The sequence below is a fragment of the Hypanus sabinus genome, unplaced genomic scaffold (genome assembly GCF_030144855.1).
Source record: "Hypanus sabinus isolate sHypSab1 unplaced genomic scaffold, sHypSab1.hap1 scaffold_1398, whole genome shotgun sequence".
Lineage (NCBI taxonomy): Eukaryota > Metazoa > Chordata > Chondrichthyes > Myliobatiformes > Dasyatidae > Hypanus > Hypanus sabinus.
This window is the reverse complement of record NW_026779470.1, coordinates 78,911-97,625: the sequence shown is the minus strand read 5'-3', so window position 1 is coordinate 97,625 and position 18,715 is coordinate 78,911. Positions and strand designations below refer to the sequence as shown.

The following is an 18,715-nucleotide window of genomic DNA, read 5'->3' as shown; positions in this document are numbered from 1 at the left end:
CAACACAGCTATTCCTTACCTGCTGAGTGTTTCTGGTAATTCCAGTTTTTGTTTATTACGTTCACCCTGGAATGGTTTATATTTCCTGAAATGGACCTGTTTTAACCTGGAAATGGAAATGGGTCATTCTGTGATAGTAGAGCAGTAAAGAAAGCTCAACTTTTCTCTGTAAATTATCCTGGTACCTGTTTGTGTTCAGTACCGTTGTTGCTGACAAGATTTACAAGAATAATCTCAGGAAAGATTGGCTTTATGTGTGAGGAGCATTTGGTGGTTCCGGACCTGTGCTCAATGGAGTTCAGAGGGACGGTGGAGGTGGTGGGGGAGATGTATGGTTAAGTAAACCTACCGAATGCTGACAAACCTGGATACAGTGGACATGGAGAGGATGTTTCCATTAGACGGAGAGTCTGCGATCTAACAGCACAGTCTCAGAATAAAGATGCTTCCCTTTAAAACTGAGATGAGGAAAAAAAAAGTGGCCAAAAGATGTCTGATCTGTGGAATTTGCTGCCGCAGAGGTTGGTTGAGGCTGCCATTTGGGTATATTTATGACAGAGATTAACATATTGATGATTGCTAAGTAGCTTCCGGGTTGGAGGAGGAAGGCAGGAATATGGTGTTGGAATAAAAATCAGCCATGGTTGAGTGGTGGGGCAGACCAGATGGATTGAATCACCTAATTCTGTTCCTGTGTCTTATGTCTTACCATGACTGAATGATGGCTCCTTCTTATCCCATATCGTTTTGTGACATGTGAGGGACAACAAATGCTTGTTCACTGAGATAATTGTATTTGCCTTCAACATTTAAATTTCAGTCAGTTTTGTTCTTAGTAACATTAAGCAGAAATGTGTGGTTCTCCTTTTTAATATTAATGTGCTTCTTTATGTTTCATGTTAAAGTTAGACCTGCGGTGAGAGATTTATTGGAAGAAAAACCCCAACTGGAAGGAAACCACGACTGTAGACGAGGGAACAGCAACAAAGTGAACCTGCCCGAGGATTGAGAGCATCAACTGGAGAGAACCCATCTGACTCGGAGATTCCAGTGAGTCAGGCAGGAGAAAGTTTGGTGAGTCTCGCTTACTCAAACACTGGTCCTTTAGACATTACATACCTGTAAAAGGAAGGTAGGGAATAGTTGGAGTGAGACTGAATGTGCCCAGAAGAACCAGTTATGCCTCTGTCAGACCAAGTTGCAATCACTCCAGGTCTGGTAATGTGCTTGCAGCAGCCCAGCCCTTTAAAAGCTATCCCATTCTGTGGAAGTCGAATCCGGATAAAGTCACTCAGAGACCGTATAAGCACAAACTCTTTATTCCAAGCACCCGGGGCTTACTCAGTTAGTCACTCAAACAGGAAGAGTCTATGACTGTTCCCGCCCAATCCACTAACTGACTAACAATTCCCCTTACACCACAGATATATCTGTTCAGATAACCACCACATAAGACAGGCTGGAGCCAAAGTTATTTACTACATGACAGCCCCTAAGGACAAACTACAAAATAGTCATAATGCCTTAGAACAGACTGAAGCTGTCCTATCTCTACACGTGAGTCCACAAGGAGATGAGCTTCCTGGAACCCGAGCTAGCTTCTTTCAAGAAGAAATATGGCTCAGCTTGGCTTAGCACATCTGGTGCTCATCAGCAGTTTATTTCAGAAAAACAGGCTGCTATTGGTTAACCATGTGTTAACCATTTTGCATACTTTATCACTCCCTCCTTTTGATCATTAAATGATCAACAAAGCAGTAGTTATTTACAGAGAGAGCAACTGAGTACAGCATTGACATCAGTGAGTAAAAACAGTGTTCAACAGTAATTATACCAATGATATGCACAACTATTAGGCCATAATGCAATATCATGCCCCACATATTAACAAACAGGCCGTCAAAGACCACCATTTCGAACCTTCAGTGAACCCGTGGTTCCTGGTTCCTGCCCTACTTTCTTGATGCTGTCAATCTCCTTGGCAGTGTGCTCGGAAAGGGAGTAATGTTAGTAGACTCATTAGGGATATAGGTTCAGCATTCTGTGTCAATATTAGCACAGGTTCCCCCTTTCTCAGCTAGGATAACATTTAAAGCCATATAATTCTGTAGGATTGTTTGCCAGATTGCAATCATTTCAGTGGATATTTCTGTTACTTGGGCCTATGTTTCTGTCAGGGCCCCTGCAGTATTGTGGCCAGTCCTCAAGTGCTATAGCCAAATTGATTCTCTTTGGTGAATTCCTGGCTACCCCATAGGAGAGAAAAGTGATCATCCAGAATCGCTCAGTTGTTCCTCTCTGCTGCCGGGCACCTGTGAGTATGGCCAGGATGCATGTTTCCCAGTCTAGGAAGTTGCATTTGGTGGGAGCCTGAGATACCATCCGTCAAAACACTGACAGCCACAGTCATCTCTGATAATACCACATTTCCTCACCTCACTTTCCCGGGTGTTGTTTGAGAAAGCCCAGGCTGAGAGTTCCTCACTCTGGTTGAGCGGGATTACTGACATTGGAATCATAGTTTTACTATGCTGCGGAATTTCAGCACAATCCCAGCAGGCCCCTAGATCTACCTGTTTGGCATCGGTGTGACCGAGAGACACAAAGGTGTTAACATGAGGGCTCCCGGATGCTGGGGTGAGCCCTGTCAAAGACACAAGCATGAACACCACTATCAGAAAATACATTTTCCTTTAGTCTGAGCAAGTCCTTCTACTCAGTTCCTTCAGTAACACGTTTGTCGTCTGTTCAATGTATCCAACGAAATTGCCCCTTCAGCTTTGCAGCCGTGGGAGTGGTCAGTAACACCTGATATGCTCCTCTCCACCGAGATCTGAGTTTCCCACAATCCTTGTTCTTGATCAGGACAATATTCCCCGGTTCTGTGGTGGGATAATCACTCCTCTGTGCGGAGGAGTGAAAATCCTCTTCCTTGTAAACCTGTTGTACTTGTGTATGTAATGCTTGGAGAATATTGGTTATTTCCCATCTCTTCCCCAAGGGTATGAATTTTGAATTTTGCTGGTAGAATTTCTGGGAGCAATGGACACAAGGTGGTCCCCAGGGTGTCCTCATGGACCGTCCCTACATCACTTCAGCTGGTGATGACCCTGTTTTCCCCCGTCGGGTAACCTTCATGTGGAATAGGGCTAACGGTAGGTCCTTCAACCAAGTGAGGTCAGTCTCCACCGTTACTTTGGCCAATTTAATCTTCAGAGTACCATTGGCTCTTTCCACAATGGCAGCAACCCGTGGGTGGTGTACGGTAGAATTATTGCCTGATAGCTGGTTTGTTACATACCTCTTTGTTCACTTTCACCACAAAGTGTGGGCCATTGGCAGAGCTCAGCATCTCTGGCAGGCCATACCTGGGAATTATTTCCTGTAGTAATACCTTCACAATAGTCATAACAGTATTATTTGTAGTAGGAATAGCTTCAATCCATCTGCTAAACACATGTATAATAACTAAGCAGTATCTATTGCAATGTACTCTATGCAATTGAATAAAATCAACTTGCAGACACGATAAAGGTCCACCTGTCAAGGGAGTCATACCCGGTGTGCTGGTTACACGTTACCAACCATTCCCTCCTTTCCCAGGTGTGTACACTTCTGTATATAATCAACCAATATTGGTAAGAACTGTGCAGGAACACAAACCTGTCCCACTGGCGTGATCCAAAATCCTTGTTTGGGGTCTTTCTGGCACCCCATCTGGGACCACAGCTTGCACTCCTCCTCAGAGGCGTCCCCCTGAAAAATACGTACCTCCCACATGTCTGGCAAACCCGTTCTGCTTGAGTCACGGAGGATTGCTTGACGGGAACCTGAGAGGACTACAACTATTGAGGATTGTGCAGCAATTTTCGCTGTGTAATCTGCTAAAGGATTGCGTTTAGTGACCCAGTCTGACTGGCGGGTGTGGGCCGCACATTTAATAATAGTCAAATCTCGAGGTAGCTGTAGAGCGGTGAGTAAGTTGTTTACAAAGGTAACATTACTAATGGGGTAGCCAGAGGAAGTCAGGAATCCCCATGTTCCCGAAGTCATGTACAATTCCAAATGCATAACGGGAGTCTGTGTGAACGTTCACACTTTAGTCTGTTGCTAGGATACAGGCAGGAGTCCGAGCAAACAGCTCAGCCTTCTGGGTGGAGTCAGCTGCTTCAAAAGAAGCCTGCTCAGTTATTTCACTGTCCGTCACTATCGCATAGTCAAAATATTGTTTCCCGGCTGGATCCACAAAAGAGCTTCCATCCTCACAAAACGTTGCCTCAGGGTAGAGGGCGTATTGAGGTATGGATGGGAGAATCTATCACCGTGATCCAGACGGGGCAGTTGGTGCGGCCAACTTCATGGCCTGAGGTTGCCCAGAGACGGGGTAAAATGTCTAGGGTTCGGTCAATATTAATAGAGTGTCTTACCAGATATCCCATCTTCACCTCAGTCTCCTTCCAGTATTGGAGTTGTCCCACGACCAAGTTTTGCCAGTCTCCCTCGTTGCTGGAGGCTTGTTACATCAAAATGTAGGCAAGGAACCCCAGGGTCTTTGGTTTGAACCCAAGGCAAACCCTAAAGGTGGCGTGGGGAACAACCAGTCCTGTGTGTCACCAAAGGAAATCTGGAACTTCGGCCAGAAATACACTGCCCTCATTTCCTTTAACCTCCCCAATCACCGTGACTGGGAAATTCTGTCCCTCGAGGGGAGCATAACACTGGCTTTGCTCAGTTGAGCACCCCGGAGGGTCACAGCACAGAGTCACATGAGAGCCAGCCGGGGGCAGAAGGGGTTCAAACACATTGGAATCCAGATTAAGTGCCACCACTGGGAGTTCAGAAACTGGGGAAGCTGTTCGATAGTCCCAGGGTGATACCCTTGTCCATGCATAGAATCTCAACTTCCAATGGACAGAGCAAGTCTCTCTCTGCAAAACTACACCCCCGACTGGTGGTGACTGTAACTGAAACCTCACGCTGGTTCCCCGGGAATTCCAACTGCAGTGGCTGGGTAAGTGGATACGTACAATCCATTCATTCAAACCCAAACAGAGTGATTGTCGCGTCTGATAGCTGAAATCCCTTTTCTGATACTATTTCCTGATTGAGAGTGGTTGTGGTTGCCCCCATATCAATCTTAAACGGAACAGGAATTCCAGCAACTTGCAATATTACATTGGGCTCTTCCTGAGGGGTGGTACTCATGGTAGGAAGCATCTTTGATTGTCAATTTCTAAACAGGTTGTTGTCCCCACCTGTCCCTTGGTAGGTGTTTGTTCCCATTTCTTATCCCCAGATACAGCACACAATGTCAGGTCCCAATAATATGTCAAAGCTCACCGCATTCGATTTCGATCATTGTCAGGCCAATCCATATTATTTGTTTTAATCATGTTGGCTATCTCAGTTGGTAAGCATTGGAGCAGTAAGGTGTTAAACTGGGGAACAGATTCCCATCATTAAAGACTCGGTCTCCTGCGAAAGTGCCGTAGCAGGCCACAAATCACTCCCAATAGTCTATTCCCGATTCCCCAGGCTTAGGTTTGCATTCAAGAACTTCAGTGATGTTTACAGGTTGCTAGAGAGCCCTTTCCAAGGCTTGAATAATCCAGTCTGTCTGTTCATTCTCATTATGGTTTCCTGCCTGTAACTCCTGATAGGTTTGTATCTCAATTCTGCCTTCCATTTCTGCCCCTCATCAGCTGAAAGAGTCACCCATCAGAGTCCGAATAAATCTTGCAGAGTCACATTAAACATTTGGATAGTACTGCGGACACACTGAGCAAACTCTGCTGGTTTTTCTTTTCTACCTGGGACCTGCTTCATGATCATTATCATTTCTTGCGGCTTCCAGGGTGCATACACAGGAATCACTGAGGACAGTCCCTCCTCCAGCTGGTGGACTGGGCAGCATTCGGGTGGGCAATTGCCTTCAGAACCATAGAACATTACAGCACAGAAACAGGCCTTTTAGCCCTTCTTGGCTGTGCCAAACCATTTTAGTCACACTGACCTGCACCTGGGCCATATCCCTCCGTACCCCTCTCATCCATGTACCTGTCCAAGTTTCTCTTAAATGTCAAAAGTGAGCCCACATTCACCACTTCATCTGGCAGCTCATTCCACACTCGCCCCACTCCCTGCCTGTAGAAGACCCCCATTGATGTTCCCTTTAAACTTTTTCCCCCTTCACCCTTAATCCATGACCTCTAGTTTTTTTTTTCCGCCTGGCCTCAGTGGAAAAAGCCTGCCAGCATTCACTCTATCTATACCCATCATAATTTTATACACTTCTATCAAATCACCCCTAATTCCAGTATGCTCCAGGGAATAAACTCCTAACCTATTCAACCTTTCACAATAACTTGGTTTCTCAAGTCCCGGAAACATCCTTGCAAACCTTCTGTGCACTATTTCAATCTTATTAATACACCTCCTGTAATTAGGTGACCAAAACTGCACTGAATACTCCAAATTCTGTCTCACCAATGTCTTATACAACCTCACCATTACATTCCAACTCTTATACTCAATACTTTGATTTATAAAGGCCAATGTACCAAAAGCTCTCTTTACAGCTTGTGACGCCACTTTTAGGGAATTATGTATCAAATAACAAATAACAATGGACCCAGCACTGATCCCTGTGGCACACCACTAGTCACAGGCCTCCACTCAGAGTAGCAATCCTCCACTACCACTCTCTGGCTTCTTCCATTGAGCCAATGTCCTTGTGGAGCCATTAACTCTGGGGTTCTATTGGATCCTTCCCTCCCCGTCTCGGAATAGTCATCGGTATTCCCTTTCTGAATCTCAGGGTATAGGGACCTCCCCCTTCCCTGCCGCCACTGTTTTACCCGAGCAGCCACCGTATCTGAGTACTGGGAGGATTGGGGTTCGGGAGCACCGGGTGCACTCGGCTCCTGGTTGGGTGTTGGGGCGGGGTGTACGGTGGGTGCCCACACCTCAGTCACTGTCCTCAAACAGGGTAAGTATGCCAGACGTGGGTTCAGGATCTCTTTCCCTATCAGTTTGAACTTCAGACTGACATTCCTGCCATTCTGTCCTATCTCGGCTGGGCACGGTTTGCTTATGTTGTTTTCCCTGCTCTTGTTTTCTGCGTCTATCCACCCATTCACGCTCTGCTTTTAGCGTCTCCAAACCTTTGGCGTTCCTCCTGCTGTACGTACCTCTACCCTTTGTCACATGCATTATTCCTCCAACTTGCTAATAACGTACCATTCACCTCTGCATCTGCCTTATCCTTCCATTCCCTTTCCAACAATTTCCACTTCTTTCCACTGTTCTTATTCCATATCAAATTTACTGCTTGTTCTCATGAGGTAATATCCCAGGTTCCCCCCCAGTGGCCAGATTTTGTTCCCCAATTTCTTATTCAGCGCTGCAATCTTTTTCCTTGTCTGGAAAACTCTCACACATTGTGTCGGGCTGCTCCTGGCCCACTCGTATCAATCGACTGCAATTGACCCATGTTCTCTAAGTAATTTACCCGGCACAAAGCCTCCTGCTTAAGTAACAAACAGATAAATTTACCCGGCTGGCACCTCCTGTCCACTTAATAAATTTACCCGGCTGGCACTTCATGCTCATTTAATAAATTTACCCGGCTGGCACTTCATGCTCATTTAATAAATTTACCCGGCTGGCACTTCATGCTCATTTAATTAATTTACCTGGCACGTCTGCCTCCTGCCCACTTAGTAAAATTTAGCCTCCCTTAGAAGCGTCTCCCAACAGATTCTTTCCCAATCCCTTCAAGGTATGTGATCACCTTGGGCGAGGGTCCGTACCAGGAACTAATGGAGAGCGACGAAAGGTAAAATACCTATTAGGTGCCCGGTCGATCTCCACATTCCCCAGCGTGGTCCAGCCACTTACTCAGCCTCTCTGCTTGGCACTCCCTATATTGGGATCCTGTTCATGATGCCAAATGTTAAAGTTGAATCTGAATAAAACTTGGGAGACTAGGTTCTTATCGTCACCACGGTTGATTGCGCATTCTCCTGCAGGAGTTTGAGACGCACGTCGAAGGGAAGGTACGTAAGCACTGCCATCATCTGGCAAGTGGACTGACTTAGTCAGGTTACAGCCGTGTATTTATACATGAACCCAGACATTTATACATAGTAAGCCCCAGACATTACTATTGCAAGATGTTATTTGAACTGGTATGCCCACCAGGTCTGTTGGCGCAAAAATTAATTACGTAGATAAGAGAGTTCACTAAATGAAGGTTTTAATTACAGATGGATATACTGTCCAGACCTTATCAGTTATTCCCTTTGCAAGGCCCTGACTTAATTACAGACAGATGTTCATTCCTGTCCTTTTCAGCCAGTCCTCCTTCCTTGACTCAAACGAGGGTACAATGTATAATGTTATCAGCTAACGAGGATACAATGCATAATATTATCAGCTCTCAGTGAGTCTCTCTGCATGCCACAGAAAACTGGTAATGAGCCTGTCTTAGCAAACCACTAAACACAGAGTTTACTTCAGTTCAAAAATTCCTATTCAGTCCCTAATATTCTTTTAGCCAGAGGTTACATAGGTTCAAAATATTTTTTTTATATATATCCTTAATTCCTCAGGAGGGTTCACGGGAAATATTTATGTCCATTATAGAAACTGGTGTTCCCTGTGTGTATTGTGGTGATGCAAAAGTTGCTGGAGAATTTACAAGAGGGAAGAAGTGGAGTGATATTTGGAACTCCGACTTTTTAAACCGTAATTTAGCAAACAATCCACTTATGGACAATATGCAAGAGCTTTGGTGAGAAAACCCTTCATTACCCATTACAGGCCTGCTATAGAGTGTGAGAGAGCAGATGAACTCAGTCGAACCTGTTACGTATCCCGTAACTGGATAACTTACCAGCAAAGATAGAGAGGTCCGTTGAAGTCTGATGTCACTATTTTCAAACATTTTTATTTATAAAGCGGCACAAAAGTAAGGTTAATACAAACATTCAGATAATGCACGTCGTCAATACTCAATCTAAAGCGCGGGTGTAGTAATAATCATCATTAAAAAGTAATCTAGACTGTTGCCTAGGGGATAATATATTGTCTGTTGCAAATATAAAAGTGACTCAGAAGTCTGCAGACTTTAGCCTTTCGGGGTTTCACATGTTTTAGAGGGATCGGTGAAAAACGAAAAAAAAACTTGCCCGGGTCTTTATGAAGTCACTCCGTAAAATCAGGGGAACGTGGTTTCCCGTTGTTAGTTCAAAGTCCTTCTCGGTATTATCAGCCACCCGCTCCCCAGGCAAAGGAGTTAGGAGCGCACATGGCATTGAGTGACTTCCAGCTATTACGGGAGCCTTGAGCGAGGGTGTCCTTCTGGTGCGTCGCTGGGGTACTGCCTCCTGCAGTCCCCTTTTATCTTGACTTGCAGAGTTGTAGATGTCCATCAAAGTAGGGTGATGCAATCCCCACCCCCACATTGCCCGAGGGTGTCCATATCCATGGTAACTGTCACGTAGCAGGGACATGCACGTCACACAGGTGCCTCTAAGAACAATGGCCAAAACCGTTGCATTGTCTCTCACTTCCTGGGTCCGAGACCCGAATTAATAGCAATCTTGCGATTCTCCGGAAGGAAGGGGCTGCTCCCGCCCCTTCGGCCCCTCAGAGCTGTGGTACATTCATAACAAACCCAGAGGAGGTCAAAGTTCTTATTGACAGTGATTTGCTAGCTGTTAAAATGAATACCTCAGTACATAATAATCACGATGCACATTATGCAGGAACAGTTTGTGGTTGTGATGAATTGCGTCCCCAATATCGTTTGGGCCCCTTTTAAACACCTGTCACTGAAAATGCCCTGACTCATGGGAAGTTCACATCTACAGATGCACTGGGCTGTCTGCATCACTCTCTGCAGGTTCCTGAGATTGAAGGAAGTACAGTTCACATATCAGGCAGTGATGCAGTCAGTCAGGATGCTCTCAATTGTCTCCCTGTAGAAAGCACTTAGGATTTGGGGCCCATAACAAACTTCTTCAACCATCTGAGGTGTAAAAGGGGCTCCTGTGCGCTTTTCACAACACAGCCGGTATGAACAGACCATGTGAGATCCTTGTTGATGTTTGTACTCAGGAACTTAAAGCTGTTCACCCTCTCAACCCCAGATCCATTGATGTCAATAGGGGCTAGCCTTTCTCCATTCCTTCTGTAATCCACAATCAGCTCCTTTGGTTTTGTGACAATCAGGGAAAGGTTGTTTTCTTGACACCAGTCAGATATTGTTCAGACCTCAGATAAGAGTCAGCAATCAAATGGTCAAGCATGGTATGAATGTGCTGAGCTGCATTTATCACAATTCAAGAAGCATCGTAGGAAAGCCAGATGAGCTGAGGACAGGGAATTATGATATTGTACCCATTATTGGGACTTGGTTGCACCCAACAGTCTGAGGGATTTAGAGGAACAAATTTCCAGATTAGAGGAACAAATTTTGCTGTTTTCTGGCCAAGGAGTACTTGGTAAGTGGGAGGCCTTCAGAAGTGTAACTTTGAGGGTGTAGAGTTTGTACGTGCCTTACAAAATAAAAGTTGAAAGGTGACTGGGGCAGGAAACCTTGGTTTTCAAGAGGTATTGAGGCCCCGGATATTTTGTTCCTCTAAATGCCTCAGACTGTTGGGTGCTACCAAGACTCATTAATGACTAAAATATCATGATTCCACGCACTGAGCTCATCTGAATTTCTTTACTTGTCTTCAGTTGGTTTCTAAAAGCTTCCCAATAGTTTTTGCTCTTTCGTTTGCCCTCTGTTTTGCTTTTTTGTTTGCTTTGGCTTCTCATCTCAGCCACAGTTGTGTCCTCCTGCCTTTCCAATGCTTTCACTTCTTTGGGATGTATCAATCACTCAGCTCCCAAATTGCTCCCAGGAACTCCAGCCATTGCTGCTCCGTTGCCACTGCTACCGTTTCCCTTCCAAACAAGTTTGGCCAGCTTCTCTGTCACAGAAATGTGGAGAAGTTCAGTACGGAAACAGGCTACTTGGCCCATCTAGTCAATGCTGAAAAAACATTTAAGCTGTCAAATGCAACTATCTGCACCGGGACCATCACTCTCCATACCCCTACCATCCAGGCTCCCATCCAAACTTCTTTTAAATGCTGAAAACGAGCTCATATTCACCGATTGTGCTGACATCTCATTCCAGTCTCACACAACCATTTCAGTGAAGTCTATTTCCACACGCTCCCATTAAATTTTTACCTTCACCACTTACATCACCGCACCCAACCTCAGTGGAAAATGCTGCTCACGTTTACCCTATCTGTACACAAATAATTTTGTATACTTTGAACAAAACCTGAAAGCAATGTATGGTTCCCTTGTTTATGTTCAGAGCGTATTTCAGATGAAAAGATGATGAGGGGCATTGATTGCATGGATAGTCAGAGGCTATTTCCCAGGTTTAAAATGGCTAACATGAGGGGCATAGTTTTAAGGTGCTTGGAAATGGATGCTGCGGGGCTGTCGGGTAATTTTTTTTACACAGAGGGTGATGGGTGCGTGGAATGCACTGCCAGATGTTTGTGTGAGAGTGTTTCAGTTACTGTGGGGTCGGGTACCCATGCAGCTCAGTGGGAACAGGGAATAATATCAATGGAGAGAGTCAGACTGAGCCAGGTCACAGATTGGAGATGGCAGAAATGCCCCATTCTTGCAGAGACAGGAAAAGCATCAGAGAATTTGCTGCTCATTCCAGATACCAGCACTGTTCCCAGTTAGATGATGACTTCTCTCTCCAACTTGGGTTGAACTTCACTCTAACGGTGTGATGCCAGATCACACCTTGACAAATCGGTGATCTCATCTGAAATGTTGTACTTCACCCATTGATGGATTTTGTAAATTTTTTTACAGGTTAAAAATGACAAGGAATTTGTCTACGGGAATCTCAAACAGATCACGTCAGGTTTGCTGTCTCTATCCAGATATTTAAGACGAGGAGCAAGGGATTCATTCAACCTTCCTTCCTGCTCAGACTGTGTGGAGGGATTCATTTGCTCATCTGACCGACTGGCACACCCGTTATTTTACACAAGAGAGAGTCCGTTCATATTCTCAGACTGTGGGAAGGGATTCACTCGGTCATCTCAACTGAAGGAACATCAGCGGGTTCACACTGGCCAAGGCCATTCATCTGTTTTGTGGGTGAGAAGGGATTCAGTCACTCTTCTCAGCTGTGGACACACCAGTCAGTTCACACTGGGCAGAGGCTGGTCATCTGCTGAATTTGTGGGGAAGGATTCACTCGGTCATCTGATCTAATGGCTCATCAGCGAGTTCGCACTGGGGAGAGGCCATTCACCTGCTCGGACTGTGGGAAGGGATTCAAATACTCATCTAAACTGAAGGAACACCAGCGAGTTCACACTGGAGAGAAGCCGTTCACCTGCTCAGACTGCGGGAAGAGATTCACTCGTTCATCCACCCTAATGGCACACCGGCGAGTTCACACCGGGGAGCGGCCGTTCACCTGCTCGGACTGTGGGAAGGGATTCACTTGGTCATCGGACCTACTGGTACACCAGCGAGTTCACACTGGAGAGAGGCCGTTCACCTGCTCAGACTGCGGGAAGGGATTCACTTGCTCATCCCAACTGAAGGTACATCAGAGAGTTCACACTGGGGAGAGGCCGTTCACCTGCTCAGAGTGTGGGAAGAGATTCACTCGGTCATCTGAACTACTGGTACACAAGTCAGTTCACACTGGGGTCAGGCTGTTCACCTGCTCGGACTGCGGGAAGGGATTCACTCGGTCATCCACCCTAATGGCACACCAGCGATTTCACACCGGGGAGCAGCCATTCACGTGCTCAGACTGTGGAAAGGGATTCCCTTGCTCATCTAACCTGAAGGAGCATCAGAGAATTCACACTGGAGAGAGGCCGTTCTCTTGCTCAGACTGTGGGAAGGCATTCATTTCGTCATCTAAACTGAAGGTACATCAGCGAATTCACACTGGGGAGAGGCCATTCACCTGCTCAGACTGCGGGAAGGGATTCACTCAGTCATCTGACCTACTGGTACACCAGTCAGTTCACACTGGAGAGAGGCCGTTCACCTGCTCAGACTGCGGGAAGGGATTCACTCGGTCATCCAAACTACTGGTACACCAGCGAATTCACACTGGCGAGAAGCCGTTCAACTGTTCAGTCTGTGGGATGAGATTCAGTCAGTCATCCACCCTACAGAGACATCAGCGAGTTCACACTGGGGAGAAGTCGTTCACCTGCTCAGTCTGTGGGAGGAGATTCACTCGGTCATCCCACCTACTAAGTCATCAGCGAGTTCACACGGGAGAGACTGTTCACCTGCTGTGAATGTGGGAAAGAATTCATATGGTCATCTTGACTACAGAGACACCAGCAAGTTCACACCAGTGGTAGAGGCTGTTCACCTGCTCAGACACTGGGAGGAGTTTCTCTCAGCCTTCTCAATCAAATGTGCATGATTGAGTTCAGGCTGGGTACAGGCCGTTCACCTGCTGTGAATGTGGGAAGGGATTCACTCAGTAACCTAACCTTGTGACACACTACTGGGTTCACACTGGGGAGAAAGTTTCAGTAAGCTTCATGCTGGAGATTTGTCCGTCACCATTGCTGAATGCAATTTCAACAGTGACTATCGGTGCTGAACTCTGCAATTATTGCTGCTGCTCACCACATCCAGTTCTTCACACTGGTCACTGGGTGACGGGAGGAGTTTCTTCTGGATATTCACCTTTAATGGGACTAGAGTTTACAGTCTGGATCTGGGAAAAATAAATCAGTTCAATTTTAAACTCTGTCTCCGGTACTTAGTGAATGTATAATACACCTAGTGTACAGTAGAGAAGTTATAACAGTGTACAGTAGAGAGTCAACTCAGGCCAGCTGTGCCCTGCCAGTGATTCTATTCCATGACAGTTTGTTTCAATCCTCCCCTGTTGTTCATCTCTCGCTCTCCCTGTGTTAATGGGTTTCAAACAGTCACCACTCCATGGGTGAAGATGTTCCCCTTGAATTCTCTGTAGACTGAAGAAGTCAAGCTGACTACAGTTCTATCTGACTATTTCCTCATCCTTCAAATCTCTGGGCTGAGGAGGAATGATATTGGTAGTTAACCCCCTTATTCATGCCTCATTTCCACATTATGGGTTATCTTTCCTGCTTCTAAAGGTTTAAGATAGAAACATTGAAAACTTACGGCACAATACAAGCCCTTTGATCCACAAAGTTGTGCCGAACGTGTTCCTACCCAAGAAATTACTAGGGTTACCCATAGCCCTCTATTTTTCCAAGCTCCATGTACCTATCCAGGAGTCTCCTAAAAGACCCTATTGTATCCACCTCCACCACTGTTGCCAGCATGCACTATGCACTCACTGTGTTTAAAAAAAAATTACCCCTGACATCTCCTCTGTACATACTTCCAAGCATCTTAAACCTGTGCTATCTTGTGGCAGCCATTTCATGCCCTGGGAAAAAGCCTCTGATTATCTGCATGATCAATGCCTCTCATCATCTTATACACCTCCATTAGGTTACCTCTCATCCTCCGTCTCTCCAATGAGAAAAGGCCAAGTTCCCTCAACCTGTTTTCACAAGGCATGCTCCCCACTCCAGGCAACATCCTTGTAAATCTCCTCAGCACTTTCTATGGTTCCTACATCCTCCCTGTAGTGAGGCAACTAGAACTGAGCACAGTACTCGTGTGGTCTGACCAGGGTCCTATATAGCTGCAACATTACCTTTCGGCTCCTAAATTCAGTCCCATGATTGATGAAGGCCAATACACTGTATGCCTTCTTAACCACAAAGTCAACCTGCACAGCTGCTTTGAGCTTCCCATGGACTCGGACCCCATGATCCTTCTGATCCTCCACACAGCCAAGAGTCTTACCATTAGTACTATATTCTGTCATCGTGTTTGACCTACCAAAATGAACCATCACACTTCACACTTCACCACTCCGTCTGCCACTTCTCAGCCCAGTTTTGCATCCTATCAATGTCCCGGAGCCCTCCGTGCTATGCACAACACCCCCAACCTTTGTCATCAGCAAACTTACTACCTATCCCTCCACTTCACCATATAGATAATTTCTAAAAATCACCAAGAGTGAGGGTCTGAACAGATACCTGAGTCACTCCACTGGTCAACGACCTCCTGGTTGTGTCCAGCTGGGCATCAGCATTTCTGGATTTGGTATGGTGCAATGAACCGAATTACAGCACTTAAGGTAAAAGAACCCTGAGGGACAAGTGACCTTAATATAATGGAATTCACCCTGAAATTTGAGAAGCAGAAGCCAAAGTGAGATGTATCAGTATAACCGTGGAATAAGGACAATAGCAGAGGCATGAGAGAGGAACTGGCCAAATCTGATAGGGAAAAAACACTGGCAGGGAGGATGGCGAAGCATCTATAGCTGTAATTACGGGAAGCAATTCGGAAGAGACAGGCTATATACATTCCAAAAAAGGAAGAGCTATTCGAACGACAACATCATACAACCACAGCGAATGAGAAGGCCATGCCAACATAAAAGCCAAAGGGAGAGCAGAAAACATTGCAAAAATTGGTGGGAAGTTAGATTATTGAGAAGCTTTTTCGAAACAATCAAGAGGCAACTAAAAAACTAATTAAGAAAGAAAAGATGGAATATGAAGCTAACTAATTACATTAAAGATGGCACCAAATGTTTCTTCAGATTCATAAAGTGTTAAAGAGAGGCAAGAGTGGACATCAGGCCAGAGGAAAACGATGCCAGGGGAGGGTGGGGTGCGTAGGAATAGCGAACAAGGAGATAGCGGGTGAACTGAATAATTATTTCATATGTCTTCATTGTGGAAACAACCAGCAGGATGCTGGAAGTCCAGATGTTAGTGGTCAGATTGTGAGTGAAGTTGCCGTTACTCGAGAGAAGGATCCTGGGAAACAGAATGGTGTGAAGGTAAATAGATCACCTGGACCAAATGGTGTACATCCCAGAGTTTTGGAAGAGGTGGCTGAACAGATTGTGGAGGTATTAGTAATGATATTTTAAGAATCTGTGCAGTCTCGTATGGTTGCAGAAGACTGCAAATTTGGAAATGCCACTCTGCTATTCAAGAAGGGAGAGAGAAGAATGGAAATTTTAGGACAGTTAGTTTGACCTCACAGGTTTTGTAGATATTGGAGTCGGTTGTTGCGGGTGTGTTTTTCAGGGCACTTGGAGGCACATGATAAAATCGGCCTGAAGAACGTTTGCCTCAAGGGAAAATCTTGCCAGAAAAAGTGTGTTGAATTTCCTTCAATTCATTAGCGTGGTAATAAGCAAGATAGACAAAGGAGAATCGGTTGATAATGTGCACCTGAACTTTCAGAAGACCTTTGACAACGTGTCAGTCATGAGGCTGGTTGACAATATATGAGCCCATGATATTACAGGAAAGATTATTGCATGGATAAAACAGCGGCTGATTGGCAGGACGCAAAGGACAGTAATAAAGGGGACGTTTTCTGGTTGGCTGCCGGTGACTGGTGATGTTCCACAGGACTTGGATGACAGAATGGATAGCTCTATTGCAAAGTTTGGCGATGATCTCAAGTTAGCTGGAGGGCCAGGTAGTTTTGAGGAAGCAGAGAGGCTATGAAAGGACTTTGGCGATTAGAGGAATGGGTGTAAATGAAGCAGATGGAATATCGTGTAGGGAAGTATGCAGCCTTGCATATTGAGAAGAAATAACCCCCTGGGTCGCCTCAGGCTCGCTCAGCTCGTTCCCGTCAGGGGGGAGCAGCCTTCGGCCCCGCCAAACAGGGTAATCTGTTGGTGTGGATGCTGTGTGATGTCCCCGCCTCGCCCAAAAACAGACAGTACACCATATGCGATTAAATGAGTACAATTTATAAAGGTAACTATAACTAATTGATTATTAACGATACAGTATATATGAAGAAAAAAAAATAAAGAAAAGGCGCCAAACTAATCAAAGTCCAAACCACTTCGTGCACAACCGTTGGAGCTCAATTACTGAAGTCTTCTGGCCACCATTCGATCCCCTCCGAACTCCTCGAGTCGCAGCTTAGGACAATCCAAAGTGGTCAACCTAGCACATCTAGCTTCATCTCCTCTCCTCGGAGTACTTCCTGGCCTTGGACCCCCGCTTGGGGCCCGTTCCTCGCCCAGCTTACAGCTTCGCGTCCTCTCTCTCTCACCCCTCGCGCCGATCTCCCCAAAAGCCCGTCAACAATAGCTTACAGACTCAGAAGTAAAAACAACATTAATCCCAATGGGTTTACAAAGGAAAACAATTCTCGTTATCAGTAAATTTTAAACAAGTTTCAGCACTCTCTCGCAACAAAGAAGCATTCCTGCTTTTAACAAAACAAAGAAGCCATTTTGATTACATACACAGTAACAAAGAAACCCCCTTTACACTCTCCCCCGACCAAATAAAAGTCATGTCCTCATGACTATTAAATAACTCGCCACCTTTCCTGCCAACACACCGTAACCCAAGCACAAGCAGTGACATCTCCTCCCCACACAGTAAACCTCAGGCACTACATAGCCAACTACAAATTACACATGTTAGCACTTTAATCCGAGCGGGTAGAAGACTGAGGGGAGATTCAATAGAGGGGGTGGAGTTTCAAGATGGCGACGTAAACATCTGCCTTTTAGGAGCTCTTCACTTTTCTAACTATAATCACTCTTTAATCAAATCTTTTCGAATTTAATCAAATGAGTTGATATTTTCGATTGACTTTTTTTTCTCTTAAAACTATATTTGATCTAACTTTGCCGAACTTAAAATGGCTACAACTATCTGGGAGTTCCCTAACCCTTCTGAGAGCTCCCTACCCCCTCATCTAATCCCTTCAGTCCGAGAAGCTCAGGGTTCCGATGCAGGGAGTATGATCCATTTGGAGAGATGGAGCGAGGGTCACATCGGAGAGTAGTAAAGGTGTCGTGGAGGCGGGAAGAAGTGCAGGGGCAGGATGTGAAACTCTCCTTCAGATCGATTACGATGAAGTGGCTGTTGCGCATGCGGCTGTTTGATAGCGCGGTGTGTATCAATTTGATCTCTTGCGCGTATGAAGCGCTGCCTCCGCGCGGGCTATCCGGTGTCCATGTTTTTCGACTCGAGTGGGTTTGGTTCGTAGCTCTCACACTGTAAATTGCCCACAGTGTTCCGTTACTAACCTGACTCAGTATATGAGTTTCATCATTCATTATTTAAGTCCAGTTGATTAATTATTTAAAGCTATGACGCTTTCCTTTCCATACTACTCTCAATGCTCCTGATAATATTGCAATATCATTTCACAACAATTGGCCATAAATATTAGTGACAGCCACAGGACGATATCGATAGTTTTGTTTGAAAGGGACTCGTCAAATACTACGTAATGAGTAATTGTCCTCGGTGTTCAGACTACGCTGGTCATGGGCTATGAAGGGAAGTATCTGGACAATCAGGAACATTGGCGATAGTCAATATGGGCCAGTGCGTAGAATGTCATGTCTAACCAAACTTACAAAGCTTTACGACGTAGTTACTAGGAATGGTGTTGACGGCAAGGCAGTGGATGCCGTCTACAGGGACTAAATCAATGAGTTTGCAAACGTCTGTATGGGAGGATGCTCGGGAAGGTTCTGTCGCTTGGCTTTAACGATGAGGTAGTAAACTGGATTAGCCATTGG

At 45.5% G+C, this 18,715-nt stretch overlaps 1 protein-coding gene across 1 annotated transcript; it reads left to right on the top strand.

Moving 5' to 3' along the window:
• The first annotated feature begins 718 nt into the window (after positions 1 to 718).
• On the top strand, positions 719 to 13,779 carry LOC132386926 (zinc finger protein 239-like). Its single transcript, XM_059959281.1, has 2 exons — positions 719 to 1,074; positions 11,902 to 13,779. The coding sequence occupies exon 2, from the start codon at positions 12,309 to 12,311 to the stop codon at positions 13,362 to 13,364; it is 1,056 nt and encodes a 351-aa protein (XP_059815264.1). The 5' UTR covers positions 719 to 1,074; positions 11,902 to 12,308; the 3' UTR covers positions 13,365 to 13,779.
• Positions 13,780 to 18,715: the final 4,936 nt, after the last annotated feature.

Coding starts and splice junctions, on each gene's coding strand:
- LOC132386926 (XM_059959281.1), top strand. CDS start 12,309: ATGGCTCATCAGCGAGTTCGCACTGGGGAGAGGCCATTCACCTGCTCG.